Source organism: Anser anser (assembly GCF_964211835.1).
Source record: "Anser anser genome assembly, chromosome: 9".
Taxonomy (NCBI): domain Eukaryota; kingdom Metazoa; phylum Chordata; class Aves; order Anseriformes; family Anatidae; genus Anser; species Anser anser.
Window position 1 is genome coordinate 16,629,508 of NC_139729.1, and position 18,269 is coordinate 16,647,776.

An 18,269-nucleotide genomic window follows, 5' to 3' on the forward strand; every position below is an offset into this window, starting at 1 on the left:
TGTCTCTAGAAGATGATGCTGCAATGTTAAGAAAATACTATAGCTAGGTTGCTGTGTCTCATCCACCCATGGAAGGGGACGTACTCACCAGGTAGGGCTGAGTCCCTGCCAGTTTTTAAGCAGCTGTATTTTGCAGACCATGTGGTGAATGTGTGTGGTTTGGTCGTGTGGGTGGGGATGTAGCTGAATCCCCTGCATCCATCTCCTGGCTATGCCGTGGCCACAGCTGGCAAGGGGGCAGCAAGCAACATCTTCCAGATGCTGCTCATACTTCCAGGCTCAGGCATGCTGATTTTCATACTGTTTGGGTTGGTTGCAGCCCAAAGCTTCTGGGATGAAAACAGTGAGATCCCATCAATCAATGAAAGCAAGGCTTAAAGAAATTGCTATTTATGTATACAAGCTAAGCAAACAAGCCAACCAAGCTTTTCTATAAGAAAAACCTCTGCAGAGAAGAGCAGACACATGCAGTATCCTGGCAGACTTTATGAAATAACCCACTGAAGAGTGTTTATGCTTAGTGTCCAGTGGATTTGGGGACAGGAGGCAGGTGAAGTCCCTTTCTGGATATAGAACTGACTGAAAACTAGGGTTTGCTAAACTTTACAGCCTTTGGGCGTGTTCTGTGCATGACTGGTGCTTTCCTGTTGGTGACAGACCCCCTTCCTCCAGGGGAAAAGGATTGTCCTTGCAGCTCTAACCAAGTCACAAGGTCTAGTGTTCTCACTGCACACCTTATATCCCACCGAGAGGATGTAGGAACAGAGAGCAACCCACTCTTAGGAAAGCAGCGTTGCTTCTTGGTGCTAGATGGGCTGGGTGCTGGTGCCAGGAGGTTAAAATGGGGTTGGAGCTTGGCTTCACCAGGCAAGCTAGAGCTAACAATGTTCCCTTCAGGGATCAAGTCTTCCTGCAAACCTTACAACCCTTCACGTCAGGGATGGAAGAACCCTGCATGCTGCCCATTCTTGTGGGTTTGATTTTGGGGAGGACTGATGCAGCTTTTTTCCACTTCTATTTTCCCCGCTAGGAGTGTAGGTGCTAGTCAAGCAAAATGCATGAGTCTGTACTTCAGGTTGAGCATGTGAATGGGTTCTGCCTTTACCATGGCTGTTCAAGTGCTTAAAATTTGTGTCACTGCCTGGGCAACTAATGCAGAGATAAGTAACTTCACACCTAAGGTTGGTCTGTCTTCCTGTTTTGCAGCTGAGTGTATTAGTTTAATTAGCATTACCGTCAGCTTTTGTCATTCTTCTTCCTTCAGTCCTTTTCTTTGTTTCCTATTGCATATCTGTCTCCTAATTGAATTTTGCTGCTGTTGTCAATGCTCTTTGCATGGTATCTGCCAAGAGGAACTCAAGCTCTAGTGGTCAGGTCAAATGGCTGCCAGAGGTGCTGGTATCATGCAGCACTTTTTCTTTCTGCCTTTTCTATTTGGATACACCATTTTTCTGCCTTTTGTATTTGGATAAACTCTGGGTTTCAGCCCGAGCTATCGCAGCAAGATCTGATTCCCTGAGGCAGGGGAAAGCTGCACTGTGAATACACTAATGCTGCTGGTCTTGGTTCTGCAGGTTTGGTTGCGTTTGTTTGAATGTAACATTCCGGAAAATGATGAAAATGAGCAGGGTAAACACAGGCAAGTGGAAAAAGCGTTGGATCTCGATAGAAGGCGACTTCTTGTGCCCGAGGCTCTGCCTGTTCCCTACCTCAGTGATGCTGGGAAGGTCTGGCAACTGCTCAGGATTTTGGTGGGTACCAAATAGTCGTCTTGGTGTGCACCTCACAGGACTGCAGGGTCAGAGGGCAGAGTTCAGTGCTCTAGAAACAGTTGTTACATGGTAGGAATAAGGCAAAGAAATTGCCTGCTGGGAGCTGGGCCTCAGCAGAAGTCAGTCTGCTGTGATGTCTTGTAATAGCATATAAAGGATATGAATGTTGCTCAGCCTTGATGGCTGAAGAGTAGTGATGAGCTAATAGCTTTTTATTGTAGGAAACAGGAGCAGGCAAATAGGTAATAGGATTTTAAGATAAATAGTCCATCCCCTGCAAGCATCCTCGCACTCGGCTCTTAGGAGGGCAGGCTGCCTGCTGCTGCCACAGGTGAGCTGCCAGCAGGAAGCTCCTTCCTGCCTCTGCTCTGAAAAGCCTCCTTTTTCTTGTGCAAAGCATGCTGAATGGATGTAATTACCTTTTTCAATTAAGTCAAAAAGGGGCTAATGCTTAAGTGGCTCCATTGAGCAGCTTATTTTCATATTTACTTTTTTTTGCATGAAAGCCTTAAGCTTCTATAATGGTATAATAACCTGCCTTCTGAAAGCTCTCTGCCCACAGCTGGCAGAGGAGGTGACCCAGGTATTTACTAAACTGAATAACCAGAAGTCCGTGGTGGGGCTCAGAGGGCCCAGGAGCTGGCACTGAAAGCACTTTCTGCAAGGATGGGGAACAACCAGCAGCTTCCCTGGGCTCTGAGGAGCTCAGGATGCTCAGTCCCTCCCAGAAAATGACATTTTGGAGTTGAGGAGTTTGGGTCAGATCCAGCTACCATTAAAGTCAACACCAAGACTCCTGTTAATGGTGCTAGGGTTTCTTCCGGGTGGCTATCTAACGCCCTGCCTTTTTCCCAGCCTGGCAAGACAGAAAAAGCTGGGGGGGAGTTCTCAAGTTATGTTCTGGGGAGCTGCTTGCTGAATGGGCTGGTGTGTTCCAATATACTTCTGCACTTCTAAGGGAGTTTTGATGCACAAATCCTAGGACTTTTTATCTGACCTTTCTTGTGACTTTTTTAATAGCCTGGTGAATCAAACATCTAGTCTTTGAATTCAGTGTTTGAACAAACTGATGCAAACATCCGTCTAAGGATACTTATAAAGAACAGCAGTAGAAAGCTGGTGGTATTCTCCCAGCCCAGTGCTGGTGCTTGGAACGACCTTCTTGTGAGCCAGTAAAAGGCTGGTTACCTTCCTGATTTTCTTCCACGGTGATTTTAGACTTCAGTTGCATGTAACTGCAAAACTGCTCCCTTGTTTTGGTACCTCTGTGGCTTTTAGTGCTTTCTGCTTTACTAATACAATACTGTCTGATCAATCTCAACGTCTGATCAGCAGTTTTATGTAATTAAACTGCACTTGCTCAAAGATTGTGGCATGCTTTAGTCTCTATTCCACACACCAGCTCCTAATGCGCTTGCACTCTGCATGCAGCAATTACTTGGGTGATGTGAGGAAGTGACCTCAGCTGGTGATGGTGTTTCTTGTTCACAATCAGAAGCTGTGTACATCATCACAAGGTGATGGATGGCAGGTTGTAGAACATTTTTTTTGTACTTTGTAAATACTTATTTTCTTTGATAACAGCTTCTGCTCTCTGTTTACTCCTCCTCTTCCCCTGCCCCACTCCTTATCTCAGTAGCACCCGAGGTCCTGCCTGCTGTTGCAGTGTCCCAGCCTATTTTCTTGCAACCTGCTCTTTTGGCTTGTGCTTTTCGGAGCACTGCTCATAGTCCTTGGATGTCTTCTGAGACTGGTGTGGTAATGGAGCAGTCTTATTTTCTGTCCTAAAGGAGTCTTCTACTGGCTAATGATGGCAGTTAGCTAATGATGCCTATCATTTTGGGGGAACAGATGCTACAGAAAATGGGATTTCCAGAAGCACATGGCTGAGCCCTGCTCCCCATTCCTCAAGGGGTGCACTGGTTTCGAGGTTAGGCCCATGCTGACCATGGAGGCAAGCAGTTATTCTACCTCCTTGGTCAGAACTCAGTGCAGCTGCTTTTTGGCTGAACTGCTCCTCATCTTCAGGGTCTCTGGGCAGGGCAAGTGCCTTTCTGTGACCAGCAGTGATAGCAGCAGGAATCTGTCTGATCTGGATGCTGAGGTTGGCTTCTGGGCACTTTGGGAGCCCGTTGTGTTGTTGGCACCTGGATTCTCTCTGGCAATCAAAGCGTAGAACTGAAGCAGGCTGATGGCCAGCTGTGTTGTGTAGTGCTCAGTACAGAAGCTGTCCCCCAGCCCTTGACTTAGTGCCTCTGTGCCTGGGTTTGCTGCCCTTTTTAGGTGGTCATCACCAGAAACTGGCAGTGAGCAGATGAAATCCCACCACTGGTGGTCTGCTCCTTCCTGGTGCATCCACCCTCCCGCAGAAGTGCCCCGTGCAGATCCAAGAGCACGTGCATGGCTTCAGGCACGACCTCCTGGTTTGGCTGATGCCTCTGCCCTCACCAACGGAGGCTCCCTCTGGAGAAGGAGGCACAGTGCCAGGGGAGCAGATGGGCAGGAGCGGCAGCAGCTGGGACACCATGTATGATCATCACACGGGCTTACTCTCTGCAGCAGTGTCGAAATGGCCGCTTGGCTTTGTTGTGTCTGTGCTCAGGGGAGCTCCTAACCTAGCCGGTGCAGAGAGGGGGCAGGCAGAAGTGGCAGGCTGTGCCCCCATCAGTGGGGAAAGCAGCGGGTTCCTGGGGCCCAGAGGCAATGCTTCCAGCTGTGGAGCACCATGGGGGAGCAGCAAAGCTGAGCCCTGGTCGAGTCCCTTTTCATCTGTCCAGGCTGAGGCTTCCTCTGCCACGTAGAAGCCTCACCTCCACACACCCCATCCTGTACCTCAAGGGTGAATAACTCTGCCTTTCCCAACCACAATTCCCTTGCCATGGCACGAGCCAGGGACACACCAGGGCACTATGAAGATGGGGTCTGCACAGGGTGGCCTGTGCTTGGACTGAGCAACCTCCTTGTTTGTACCACGATTCCAGTCTACTCCCAAAGCTTGAGCATGAGAGGAAAACAGATAACAAGAAAGGGAAATGCTGCTGGCAATGCCGTGGACTCAATACAGGAGAGCGGTGCTCCAGAAGCTCTCCTACCTTGGCTCAAAAGGTGCGGGTGGGAAGGGGTCTGGGGTCAGCACACCTGCCTCTCCTGAGTGCCGCAGTGCTCCATCTTTCTGTGGTTCAGAGAACAACTTGCTGTGTTACTGAGATGTTGGTAACGCATGTATCTTTATTTGATGCTTGCTTACTTGGAAAGCCACGGTAGAAACAGATCTGACTTTCCTGAGATGCTAGAGGAGGAACAGTAATGTGATCTAACTCGAGCTAGTCCAACCTTTCTGAGACTTTAATGTAGGCTGCAGTTGAAATGCAGAGAACAGTACAGGCAATATTATGTTCATTTCTAGTGGGAAGTAGTTTGAAAGACTATCTGTGAATGGCAGTTGGATATAGCCACCGGATTTGTTCCCCGAATTTGCTGCTTCAAACTGAGGAGAGGAGCCTTCAAGGGGTGCAACTGTTCTACATAGGAGGGCTTCTCCCTTTTTTCTGTTCTTCGGTTTTAAGAATGTAGATCTTAAGGCTTTGTAATGGTTTCGTGAACAGGAAGGGAGGTTGTGACATCCCAGATGTGATCCACAAAGATCTGATAAGCTGTGATTGAGCATGAATGTGTGGACTGGTGGGGCTGGGTGTTCTGCACAACTCTGCTCCTACCTGTTATGTCAAAGGAGGAAAGGCTTCGGAGTTCAAAAACAAAATAAAAACTGACAAATGTTCTGTTTTGCATCACTGCCCAAGAGTGAGTCCTAATTCAAGTCTGTTTATGTCAAGAGGAGCTCCATGATGAAAACAAAACCTAAACAAAAGCAACCAGTCTTTGCACATGGAGAGCATGTTACAGGTCTCCTTTTCAGGACACTGGAAAAAGCTCCCCAGCTTTTCCTGCCAAGCTGAATTTGCTGGCTGTTGGCTTTCCAGGGAGCATACAGCTTTGAAAAGTCTTTTGCTTCCTTGGTCCAGCACCTGATACTGCAAATGCTGCCTCAGAACAAGTTGTTGGTGACTAGCCCAGCCATACCCTACCAGTTACGGTGTCCCTTTGCCCTCACTTCTTCCTGTGAAAGTTGTTCTTGGTGCCAGGAACCTTAACGTCCTCCGAGAGCTGCCTGGCTCCCTGGCTGTATTCCCTCTCCTGTGCTGCGCGTGGTCTCTGAACAACTTCTCCCTTCACCTCAGTCCATTTTCCTACCGCGTGGTTCTGTCTGCTGGTTGATCAAGATTCACACCAATGTACAAAGTTACTACAAGTCTGCTCCTCCAGCTTTGGCTGGCTGGTTTTAGTTTGTGGGAGCTGATCATTTGATTCAGAGTTTTAAAAACTGGCTGAGGAGCTCTTGAGCACTCTGGTGTGTATTCTGATTGCATGTTGGAACACTGATAAGGAATAATAGGCTATGAAAGACCCATCCCCTCATTGCTTTTTGGAAAGCACACGGGTTGACCCCGCAAATGTAGTCTGGTCAGTTTGGTATCTGTGGTGGGTAAAGACAGCAATGGGGAAGTAGGAGTCCATCAGTAAATTAAAAACTTATAAAACAGTAGAAATTTTGATTTGATTAGAAAGTCAAATTAAGGTAATTGTGCTTTGTCAGTTCTCTGTAATGTATTTGGACTCTGCTCACCCAGAAAGCCTGAATATTGAGTCCTGGAATAGATGAGATGTTCTTCTCAATGGGCTACGGTAGCTTGGGATGAGGTGCTTGGGAAAGCCTCTGGGACCGTTGACTTTGGTTTGCCAGTATTGGGCTGCAGGTGAGAAGGTGAACACAACCACCAGTTTGTATTAGGAAAGGGCAGGAGAGAGGAATAATTGCTCCTTTATTTAGGAATGTACATAGTACAGGAACCATCTATCCTCCATGTGCAGCTCCCAGCACGCAAAGGGGATGCTCTCCGATGCTTTTTCAGTAACACAGCTCATAAAATGAAGCCCAGAACTGTGTTTTACGATCCCTGTTCAAGTAGAAAAGTGTGGGGGGGAAATTGAGAATAATAGAGGAGTAATTCCAGGTTTGGAGGAACTTCCTTGTAGGGACAAACTTAAGGCGACAACCTACTGTCTATGTAGAGGTGACTTGATCCTGGTACGAATGTTTTACCAATGTGTTAGCGGAGGGCTGCTCACTAGTAAGCGAAGGGAGAACAAAATCCAGTGGTGGATGCAAAAACTCAAATCCGTAAGGTGGACGTTTTATGAATCAGCATAATTAATCTCCCAAATCCATACCCAGGGCAGGCCTTAACCTGAGGCTGGGCTTCCCCGGGAACCTCTCCATGTCTGTGGGCGCTGCGGGCTCGGCTTGGCTTCTCCTTTGGGGGCGAGCAGGGCGCTATCCCCCACCCGAGCGGGGCACTTCAGGGGGTCCCCCCTGCCTACGGACCTGCGGGAATTCAACCGATGCCGTGCCCCGGGCTGCTGCTTCCCCCCCCCCCCCAGCCGTGCGGGGAAGGAAGGGCGGGGGGCGCGGCCCTCTCCGCATCCCCCGGCGGCGGGGGGCTCTGCCCCGGCCCCCCCGCAGCCGTGCCCGGCGCTGCCGCGGTGCGGGCGGCGGAGGCGGGCGGCGGGCGGGGCGCGCATGCGGGCGGCCCCCGGCAGCGCGGCGGGCGGCGGAGCCTCTCGCCCCCGCAGCGGCAGCGCCAGCACCGCTCCGCCACGGACAGCGCCCGCCCGGCGCCCAGGTAACGCGCAGCGCCCCGCAGCCCGGCCTCCCGGCCTTCCTCCTCCTCCTCTTCATCCCTCCCCCCCGCTGCTTGCTTGCTTGCAGCTCCCAGGCTGTGACGGCGCCGTCCCCACCGCGGAGCAGGCTCCGGGCTGCGGGGTGAGGAAGGGAGAGCGGCCGCCGGAGACTGCCCCCGGACGCTTCGCAGCAGGGCTCCGAGATGGAAGGCAAAGGTGGGTGCCGGGGGGGCGGCGGGGAGAGCACCGCAGGGGCCGGGCTCCGGGCGCGGAACGGGGCCGGGAGCTGCCGGGAGCCGTGCCGAGCCGTGCCACTGCAGCAGCGGTGGGGAAGGGGGCCCGGGGAAGGCGCCGTGTCCCCCCCCCGGGGGGTGTCGGTGCCTGCCGAGGTGGGGCAGCGCGGCGAAGGGCGCCGTTTGCTCCCGGTTTCTTTGCGCGGAGGGCGAGCCAGCTGGTAGTTGGCGATTTGTTTTCTTAATGCCGGGGATTTGCATAATAAACAGGAGGTCTGTCCCGTGTTCCGTGCTCGGGCAGCGGCGGGGTTGTTTTTAAGAGATTTTTTAAGAGCGTTTCGTAATTTGGATGGCTTTTAAAAATACCCCAGGTTTGTTTTTTTTCGGAGATGGGAAGAGCGGGGCTATAGAGCTCTGCCCTCATTACGCTGCATATTTAACACATCAGAACATCCTGATAGATCGGAAGAAATGCACCGAGTACTGTGCTATTGAACTGTCCACCTTAGGAAGAGGGAATCGTTAAATATCACCTGCCGAGCTTCGTGTTTGCGTGCAGAGACATGGATCCAACCCAGGCGTATGTGCCCCACACGAAAGGATGTGTATTTTTCTGCACGTAGCTGTGTAGTCCTGCACGTTTATTTACCTACCTACCTCTACAATTGCATCAGACATCACACGTTCAACTGGTATGGGAACTCGAAATCTGTAAATGTTAATTGCCGATGAAATATTGATGGTAAGTCAGTCCACGCAGTGACAAGGCCAGCTGCCATTCCCACCTAACCCTAGCTGCCAGCTCTCCTCTATAACTCAACTCCGGTAGCTGCTTAATTGATAGATATCAAGGCAGCGGGGGAATATGGGCTATATTAATTCAAGGAAAATGATGGTAGACTTGTATAACACAATAGTACATACCTTCCAGGGAGCTGAGCAAGCTATATTTAAACCTCAGGTTTATTTTTGTAACTATCTTGTCAATCAGGGCTATAGTTCTCCTGTGTGGGAATATCTGATTATATGCTGATTAAGGAAAGCTATTTCAATCATATGGAGGCAGCATGTCCTACAAAGTACAGTTTCTTGTGAGCAGTAATCAATGGAATTAGTAGGGCTTGAGGACAGGTAAGTTTTTGTTTTAAATGCATCTGCAAAGACTTGATTTAGATCAAAAGCTCATAGCAGTCAGGCTAGTCTTGGTTTCTTTTTTGGCTGCTGACACTCTTTTCACAGTTAACCTGAGATGGGACACCTTTAGCTTTTTGTATGTCCTACTGGTGCGTGCCTTGATGCGAAGCGAGTAGACTGTGACCTCACAATAGCACATTATGTGCCCTGTCATGTGCTGCACATGCAGGCAAAAAGCTTTCTGGAACTTCTGATGGAGCTCACGCAACCAGAGGAGTTGTGCAGGGGACAGGAAGGTAACATCTGCGATGAAATCAAAGGAAAAGGATCCAGCTAGCTGGTGGCAAAAGCAGCACCTGGTAGAGAGCCACCTGATTCCTGTCTTGTGCAAACCGATCTGTTATGGTGCAATCGCTGCCTGAGTTGGGAACGAGCAGCTGGGCAAGGCAGCCTTTTGGGCTGCTGGTACTGGTGTTTGTTGGTTGCAAGACAGGCTCCATGGTGCTCTGCTCCTGGGCTTTTGGCTTTGGTGGAAGGGCTACTGGTGGCGAAACAACCCCAAGAGTCACCCTGTTACGTTTTCCAAAATGTCTTAGCAGTTTGCACTTACTAGAGGTTTTCTGTGTTGGGGTAGAGGTGGGAAACATCCTCTGTGGGTTTGATTTACCTAGGCAGAGAAGACGGCTCTTCAGAGCAACCCTGGCAGAAATCATGCTACCAGAATGGGACAGGTCCAAAGCAGAGATGGCTTTAAAGGAGGTATGCCAGCAACTTTGGCATCTCAATGGAAAAATGAGAAGGCAGGTAGTCTGTTTGTGATAGGGGTCCAGTTGTATTGGCACTGAAGTAATTCTTGAAACTCCCTTCGTGGCGGAGCAGCACGGGAAGGCCTGCGGTGCGCAGATCTAATGGGCTGAAGTTGTGTACTTGGGTAGCGAGGCACGATGCAGGCTGCCTCCCCAGAGGGAAGGTACAAGCCAGGCCAGTCCTTTCACATCCTGAGCTTTTGTGACTGACCTTAGATGGACCTGCAACTGCATTGCCTTGCTAGGGACTTGTTTACATTTTGTGTATGTTATTAAGCAAGCCTCTGCATTGCAAGCCTTGTTAGGAGACTGCTGCTTGTGTACTCCCTGATAAGGCGTTTCTCTGAAGTCATCCCGTGCTTTTGAATGTTTCCTCCTGCAGCCCTCTCACACCCCACAGACCTCCCCAGTGCAAGTCTTAGAACGTCCAAATTCAGCTTTGTGCAGGTACTGGTAAAGAGCATGTGCTATAAAAGAGCATGTGTTAAAACCAACACCTCCCTTCTGGGCCCTGAATTCAGCTGTGCCTAGTGATTTCTGTGGATGTTCCTGCCTGGGATTTGCCATCCCAGGACAACTTGGCTGCCTGGATGTGGCCGGTGCTGAAGCTTTGCAAAAAAAAAAAAAAAAAAAAAAAAGGCCTCTGTAAAAAGGGGGCTGGAGGCTCATCTCTGGAGCTGCTCAGAGCCGCTGGAGCTGATTGTGGTGGTTGGGCGGGTTGGGAACGACGGAGATGGATGCACCCTGGGCTTTGTGCAGCGGCAGCAGGACTAAGGACTTTGCAGTCTCTTGGGCTGTTGCAATAAGAGTGCAGGCAAGGGGGTCCTGGCATGGGCTGGAGAGGGAGGTGGTGGAGCAGCCTGTGCCTCTGTCTAACAGTCAAACCCAGGGACAAATGTTTTGACCTCCCCCAGTGTACAAAAGGATAAATAATTGCTGCCCTCTGCGAATCTGCAATGCACATCCGAGTGGCCTGGAAGTAACGCTTGGCCTCACCTAACTTCGAGCTTCTGTAACAGGCTCGGTTCTGCTTGTTCACAGTCCCCGAACCTTGTCCAGCAGAGAGGAGCTTAAAAGAGTTGTAGCTGCTCCCGAAGCTCTGTAGGTGATGGGGGAGGGAGGACGCTGTGGGTGAGCGCTGTGTTTGTGCATCTGCTACCTGATCCCTGTTCCCTGAATCTCGCCGCTACAGCAGTTCCTGCGGGCTGCAGCAGTAAGCGATACCGCTCGCGGCATCCCGGGAGCTGGGCTTTGCCAAAGCTAACAATAGTTAATGTGGAGGTTAAAGAATACTTGGTCCCTTGCCAGGTTCTTCTGTCAGTCAGAAAGACGTGTAGCAGGGAAGGGAGCATCACACGGTGCTGTTCGGACTCGGAGGCTGGGGAAGAAATCAGCCAAGCAAGAGTCGAGCTGCATGGCCCTAGGCTTCGGGACGGAGCGGGGGCGGACTGCAGGAGCCTTGCTGCAGGGAGCCCTCCTTCGTCCAAAGCTCCTCTACCCTTTTCTCTAGCAGTGGAGATGTAAGGAAATCCCTTTCTTGCAGTGAGAGAGAAATGTCATCCCTTGTACCTTGTCTGAGGTGGGGATGAGGACTTGTGTGTGCTGCATGGGGAGCAGGGGTACGCTGCCCACCTTCTGCCAGGGCCCAGCCAGTTTTCGGTGCCCTCTCCTCCCGTGGAGAGGGCTTGTGCAGGGCAGGCTGCTGGCAGCACTGGATGCATACTGGTGGCTGGGAAATGCAGGAGGACTCATTCTTGTCAGCCATGTGGCTGGTCTGCTGGGACAGCAAAGCTAAAGCAAGATTGCTGGCTGCCCCGCTGGCATCTGGGTGTGCTCCTGTCAGTCTTCTGAGCCACGGTTCTGCCCTGCTGGTTGTGGTGTTGGCCTGGAGATGTATCCCTGGTGCAGCAGGTCCTCTTTCCCTGGGGAAGAGCAGCCTCCTGCCCAGAAGGCTGGGTGGCAGGAGACAGGATCTGGCCTTACAGCTCTCTTCTGCTGGAGAGTCCCAAAGCAGCAGGGCTTTGAGGTGTCTGCAGAGGACATCTCTGCAGAGTGACTGTCCCAGGCAGGTGCTATCAAAGTTGTTTTCTTTCTAGTTGCAAAGACTAGGAACAGGCTTTTTGCTTTTGCAGGAAAGCCACAATGCTGCTGTTCACAGACTTGCAATGTTCAGGCTTTTAAATGAGGTTCTGTAAAAACACTAGTAAGGTCTGGTTTACCCAAGAGCATGGAATTGCCCTTCCTGGGACTGGCTAACAGCTCTGAGGTCTCTGCATCCTGCTGCTTCGCAGATACGTGAATGGGCAGGGGGGTTTGATCGATCTACACCCCCTGAAGCCTCCTTGGCCAGATCCAGCATCATGGCCAGCTTTCTCTGCGCAGCTATCTGCATCCTGTGCCCCAAAAGGACAGCGTTGTCACCTTGAAGAATTTGTGATCAAAACTTAACAGAGCCGGTGAACGTCAGGATTGCAGACAGGCTTTGTGGACAAGGGGAGAGAGGGCAGCGAGTGAGAACAGGCGGTTCTGGAGATTGCTGTGTGCTCTTCCCACCTTCGTGGCTTTCTTTTGGTGATCAAAGAAAAGATCTTGGTGAGCCCAGCAGTAGCTCGTGGCCTGGAGCTGTTTGGGGTGCTGACGTCAAATGTACTTTATCATGGAAAAGGTACTACAGCATGCGTTATCTGGAGGTGTCCTGGTTATTGTGAGCCTGCGGCACGTACTTCAACACAAAGTTTGTAAATAAGTAGTAAGGTGGGTGGCTTTGGAGACCGGGGTCACATGTGTTGTCTTGGTTTATTCTGTGTGACGGAAACCAAGCAGTGGTGCAGTTGCTTTTGTTACGAAACTGTTCCTTTCCCAGGGAACACCTGAACCTCCATCAGGCCGGTCAGAAGCTTCCCCACGTGGCTCCCTTTCCATTAGGGAAGGCGCTGCGTACGCGCTCTGCCTTTCACGGTGCTGTGCTGTGCGGGACGTGTTACTGAGGCCAACGCTTCTCAAAACGGCTGCTTGAGGTTTGACACAGGGAAACATATTTTGGGGTGGGGATAAATGTCCTGATGTATTTTATCCACCCCCCTGCCCCAGGCTGTGCTTTTCCACAGGGGGAACCAGTGTTGTGTGTAGCAGGGGAGCACTTTGGTTGCCTGACCTTAACACCTGCACTTGAAGAGAGAGAGAGGTACTCGTGTCTCTGAGGCTGGGTTTCCACCTCAGCCACCGGAGCAGGGCATTGTGAAGGTTTTGTTCCTCTGCTTCCGACTCGGTCCCTGCTGGAAGATGCTGGAGGAGTGTAAGGCGCTAAGCCACGACTGCATGCGTGCTGTTCTCTAATGCATTTTAGAGAGCGAGTGAAATAAATGTCTGTTCCTTTCACAGACATTAGAAATCACATTAAATGCAGCACAAATATGGCCATGTCCTGGGAGAGCTCCATGATGGCAAGAGCTTGAGTTGCTCTGTGGGACTGGCAAATGTTCTAGTGAGCAAACCTTGGCGATGTGCTGCCACCTAGAAGAGCTGATAACTGGGTCCGTAGTGCCTTTATTAACCATCCGCAGGGAGCTGCTGAGACCCTGTGGGTAGGCCTGGGCAGCTTCTGGATGAGAGGATGGCCGGAGCCCAGCTGATGCTGGGGGCAGTGGGCATGGTACCCCAGAAAGCGGCTGTGCTCCAACACGCCTGATAGCGAGGAGGAAGAAGTGGCTGTGCGCCTGTTCATACCTGCAACCCGCCGTGTTACCAAAACAAAGTGGAAAGAGGACCCTAGAAATAGGCTTAAATATTATAAAATCGGGAGGAGGACTTAGTCATCTGGCTATTATTAAAATACCTAAGGAGCAGACAAATTCCTCCACCCCACTTTTCTGAGTTACGTGGGAGCTGTGGAAGTCGCATTTAGCGTGAATGAAATGCTGGAGTACTTCAAAATGTTTCTTTTAATGTATTAAGTTGTTCTGACATACTGTTTATACGTGCAGTGGCTGGAAGCCTAATCTGTGGATACTTTGAGTAATGACCTGCATGCAACTGTTCCATTCTTAGTTCATTTAGGGTCCTGAAATTTAAAAAAAAAAAAAACAAAAACAAAAAAACTTTTTAAAAGCATTTTTTCAAAAGGCTTAGCTTACTGCAAGATTTTTCTTATCTGCTCTTATCTTTCCCTCTCTGTCTACTCAGCTGTTCAAATCCTGTTTGAATTGCATTCATTTCTAATATGCCATAAAACCTGATATGCAAAATCTGGTTATTTAGGAGAATTGCAGAAACTATTTTAGTCTGTCTTTTGACCTGTAAATGAGATAACATGATTAATTTTTACATGCAAAGTTTGGTGTTTATTAGCATGGTAAAAGGCAAATTGACAATGAAAAATATTCCTGATGGGTGTAATAATTAATGCTTTCACTCAAAGTATAAAGATTTGAATAATGCTGTTATGCTAAAATGACTGAAGAAAGCATTTACTATTTTTCTGTCAGTGATACAAGGATGTTTCCCTTTTTTTATAGCTCCTATATCCCTCCCTGCTTTTTCTAAGTGTTCTTTGTACTCGAAAAGAGTACAAATCATCGAGCTAATTCATTGAGTTTCTTCTCCCAGGTCCCAGGTTTGGATGAACCTTATGATTTGATATTTATGCGGGATACACATTGAAAGCTCCAGCTTTTCCTTAGGATTGAATTAAACTATTTAGAGTGTCGTCATGTTTCAGAAGAGATCTTGTGGCTTGAGATGATGGCTGTTTGCTCAATAGTGTGGAGGCCTGGGAGCAATACTGCAGTGTCTTGTGTACGTACCAGGATGTGTACTTCCAGAAGCAAGGTGTTTTATTCACTATTTTTAATAGCATGTGTGAAACAAATCAGGAAAGTATGGAATAGTGTTTCTAACTAGGAAATCTGTTTTTCTTAATCTGTGTAGCTTTTTTTCATCCCTATGTTGAAACCTGATTTAGATGGACTTTATTTGCCATCAGTCTTGAATAGGTAAGTTGTTAGTTTGCTGAACATGGCTGCTTGGGGGATTTATGAAGAAAAGTCAGAAGTACTGAATGTTTTATTGGCATAATGAGGGAAGGTCCTTGCTTCTCAGTCACTAAGAATGTATTATTAATGCAAAAACACTTTCCTTGATTTTAATGGTATCTGTGAAGAGTCTGACAAGCAAGAAAGCCTCATCAGGAAGAATGAAGCATTTCTGGTCATTAAGTTTCTTATGCCACGCTTACTCCAATGTGAAGTACTATCACTGATTTTCTTTCTCCAAGTCCAGCAAGCCAAGGGTTATTGGTAGGATGGGCGTGCTCAAGACTTATGATAATCCTTTCTCAGGCCTACGTTAGACTAGAGACCTTCTTGAGGTCTCTTCCAGCTGATGTTGATCTCTGACATGATCCTACTGAGGAGTTTGAACCCCGACTCTGGTTCAGAATTCATCATCCACTCAGGTACTTATCCATATCCTCGTTTCATAGCCGAGTGTTTATCACTGCCTGGGCATTGAAGATCTGGCTCCAGGCATTGCAGCTGCAACTTGGCTGTGATCTATACAGTAGGGGGAAAATTACAGGTGGTTATGTCAAATCTTATATGAAATTCAGCAGGGGAATAATCTTCTGCCTTGAAGGACAGCCCTCAGAGCTTCCCCCTTTACTGATGGGCAGTCCTGAATGTGTATTTTGGGAGAGAGCTTCACCGGGTGTAAAACTTGCCTGACCTTTAGTTAGGAACGTCTTAGAGCCATGGCTTTAGAATGCCAAGAAGCAAACACAAAACATTAAATAATGCAAATGGCCAGAATTACTCAGTTTCATCACAGGTAGTCTTTGAGACTGTTTGGTTTTCTGAAACTTTGCCGACGAAAAGACGTGGTATGAATTTATTCTTGAGAATCGTTGCTATGATGCGGAAGTGTGCACTTTGTTGCTGCTTTAGAGTAGTCCCCCATCCAGTTTCCTAAACTTCAGTGGTTCCAATACCATAAACTAGAGGAAAATAGCAGACATGCCAACAAAACCAGCAAAAAAAAAAAGCAGAATCCAACACCTTCTAGTATATGGAGGGGAAAAAAAAACTTATGTAAAAGTTATGTAAAAGAAAACTTGATTTCCTAATTTGATACTAACAAGCCATGCAGTGTAACTGGGTTGACAGCAGAATAAGCTTCCTCAGCAAGACCTGCTTTCTGTAACACTTTGAGCATATTTGATCTCTTCTGAAGGCTGAAGCTGAGCTTTTCAGATATCTTCTAGCCTTCAATTCGTATTTCCTTTTATTATCAACCAGTGAGCCTGGTATTCTGACGTTGCCTATTAACCAATGCCATACATTCCCAAATAATTGCACTGACAAAGTCAGCTGTTAATTTTTAAACTTTTTCTTCCCATCAGTGTCTCCCAGTGGAGAAATTCCATACTGTAAATCGTAGCCATTTTGTTGCCATATGAGAAGTGAGGGAGAAATCAGTGGAGAAGTTTAAAAATTACTGTCCTGAGTCTTTTCCAGTTGAGCTTTTAAATAAAGCCCATGTGGAGCTACCCTGAGCTTGCACTTGAAGAAGTGAATGAGCGATTTGGTCAGTAGGCGAAGGCCAGGTCTCTGCTGCCTTACCTAACTGAGAAGACAATGGAGATAGTTGTGTGATTATAGGCTGGAAGACCTAGTTAAATGACTTGAGCCCTTAATTATTAACGAATTAAGTAGGTTTGGAGAAGACTTCTTTCATATTGGTTTAAGGGAATGTTAAAATACCAAACAGTTGTGGCTTGATTTACTTCTGATTTTCTTCCTGCTGCTTTGAAGGCAGATAGTTTGCCTTATTGGTTGAAATCATATAGCTTTGAGGATTTTGTTAGCAACTGCTATTAAAATCATTATGCACTGTCTTCAAGAGTAAGAATATTCACCCCATCTTAAAAATGACTATGAAGTATGTTTATAACAAGTGGCTATGTGTAGAGACCCCTCGCTCTCATACTACTGAACATAGCACCAGGCATCTAGATTTACCTGGCAATTTCATTTGCATGATTCATCTCTCAGTAACATGAGTTTCAGGCTTTCCTACCTAAACTGTATTTATAGTGCGTTTTCCCCAAAATAAAAGAAAATGCAGCATCTAGTAATAGCAAGACTTGTAACAAAACCAGCTAAGATTAAATTTTCCACCCCCTTTGATTAAAAAGTTCCCAGAAATAGTGAGGACAGGCCTGACATGCTGAAGCAATGCAAGTATGCAGCCGTGGGAAGTATACGAGGACAGAACAGACTATTTAAAAACCTAATTGTTTTTTATAGTAAGAAAATACTGGTTTTGATAAAGTTGCCCCTTCTGTGCACACTCTGAGGATGGTGACAGCAGAACTGAGTGCAGAATTTAGCCTTGTGTTGTGCTGCTTGTGGAATGGAGAGCAGGGAACTGGGGCTGAAGCTGACCTTTGAATGCCCAGGGATCTTCTAGTGCAAGTAATGCTTTGAGCTGTGCAAGTCAGTCAAACGGTGGCAATTTTTAGAGTGATGGTCTGTTATAGCAGTACTTCTATACATATACAACCATACGCGGTTCCTCTTTTATTTAAAGGTTTTCAGGAATAGTCTGGAAGAGTCTTGCTGAATCCCAACAACAGTTAAAGCTGGTGTCACCACCACTGAAACAAGTTTATGCTCACCTGGACACTGAGTTTATACTCGGTAACCTCAAAGGTAAGTCTGGTGTTGAGCTGCTTTACTGCTCTTCCTGAAGTCATCGTTATTACCCAAAAGCTGCACAGCTCTTTAGTCATCCAGGGCAAACGGAGCATGTCCTTAGTGCAGCTTTCCATCTTATCCTGAAAGTGGTTGTGGTGGGCTATAGGCACGGAGACAGACAAAAGGAACTGCCTTAAAAAAAATGTCAGGTTTTCTAGCCTGTAGAAAACCCTCTGCTATTACTATTACCTTGGACCCTATTGGTGTGTGCCAGTGCCTGAGGTGCAATGAACAAAACAACTGTTTTTCAGCCCGACACTTCCACTGTGTGCTGTGTGGTAAGGAGGTACCACAATAACTCTTGGTGATTTCACAGAGCCACTGTTGATTTTGTGCATTGCTTTTAAAGCCTTCCCAGGTAGAGGTACATATGGATTGTAAAGCACTATAATTATTTTCAATGGTATTATTTCCATAATCAGCATTGTAGCTTTTCTGTCTGTCTGTTGAAGTACAGATGTTAAGTTGTTGGGAGAAACAGTTGCTTCTAGCTGTCTAAACCATTTTTTTAAAAAGTAAAGAGTGGTGTTTGCTGGGAAAGGAGGGTCATGCGGGAAATTCTGTATTTTTCTTTTCAAGTGTCTTTCAGTCCCAAATACTATGCTTTACTTTGAATGAGTTTTGAAATTGCTTCACTTAAAAAAAAAAAAAAAAAAGACAAAGCCCACTTCAAACAGAACAAACAAATGCTTCATTTAAAATTTAAATATTTGTTTTTCCATGCAATTCCCCAGGACAGTTAAGAAGAAGTGGTTATGAGATTTTAAGTATTATAATTGACTATATCAGGTATTTCCATGTGCACCTCAGCTACAAATGTTTTGTCAGCAGTTA

The 18,269-nt window shown here is 47.8% G+C and overlaps 1 protein-coding gene across 2 annotated transcripts in view; it reads left to right on the top strand.

Annotated features, from left to right (window-relative positions):
• Positions 1-18,269, top strand: part of FGF12 (fibroblast growth factor 12) — a 227,566-nt gene that overhangs the window by 8,736 nt on the left and 200,561 nt on the right. Inside the window, exons 1-2 of one of the 2 annotated variants that reach the window (XM_083847788.1) lie at positions 7,399-7,513; positions 7,600-7,727. In XM_083847788.1, coding sequence (XP_083703914.1) covers positions 7,715-7,727 — 13 coding nt within the window. In that variant the 5' untranslated portion in view covers positions 7,399-7,513; positions 7,600-7,714. Of the gene's footprint in view, positions 1-7,398; positions 7,514-7,599; positions 7,728-18,269 lie in introns of those variants that run through there. The other variant, XM_083847787.1, reaches the window with a different exon arrangement.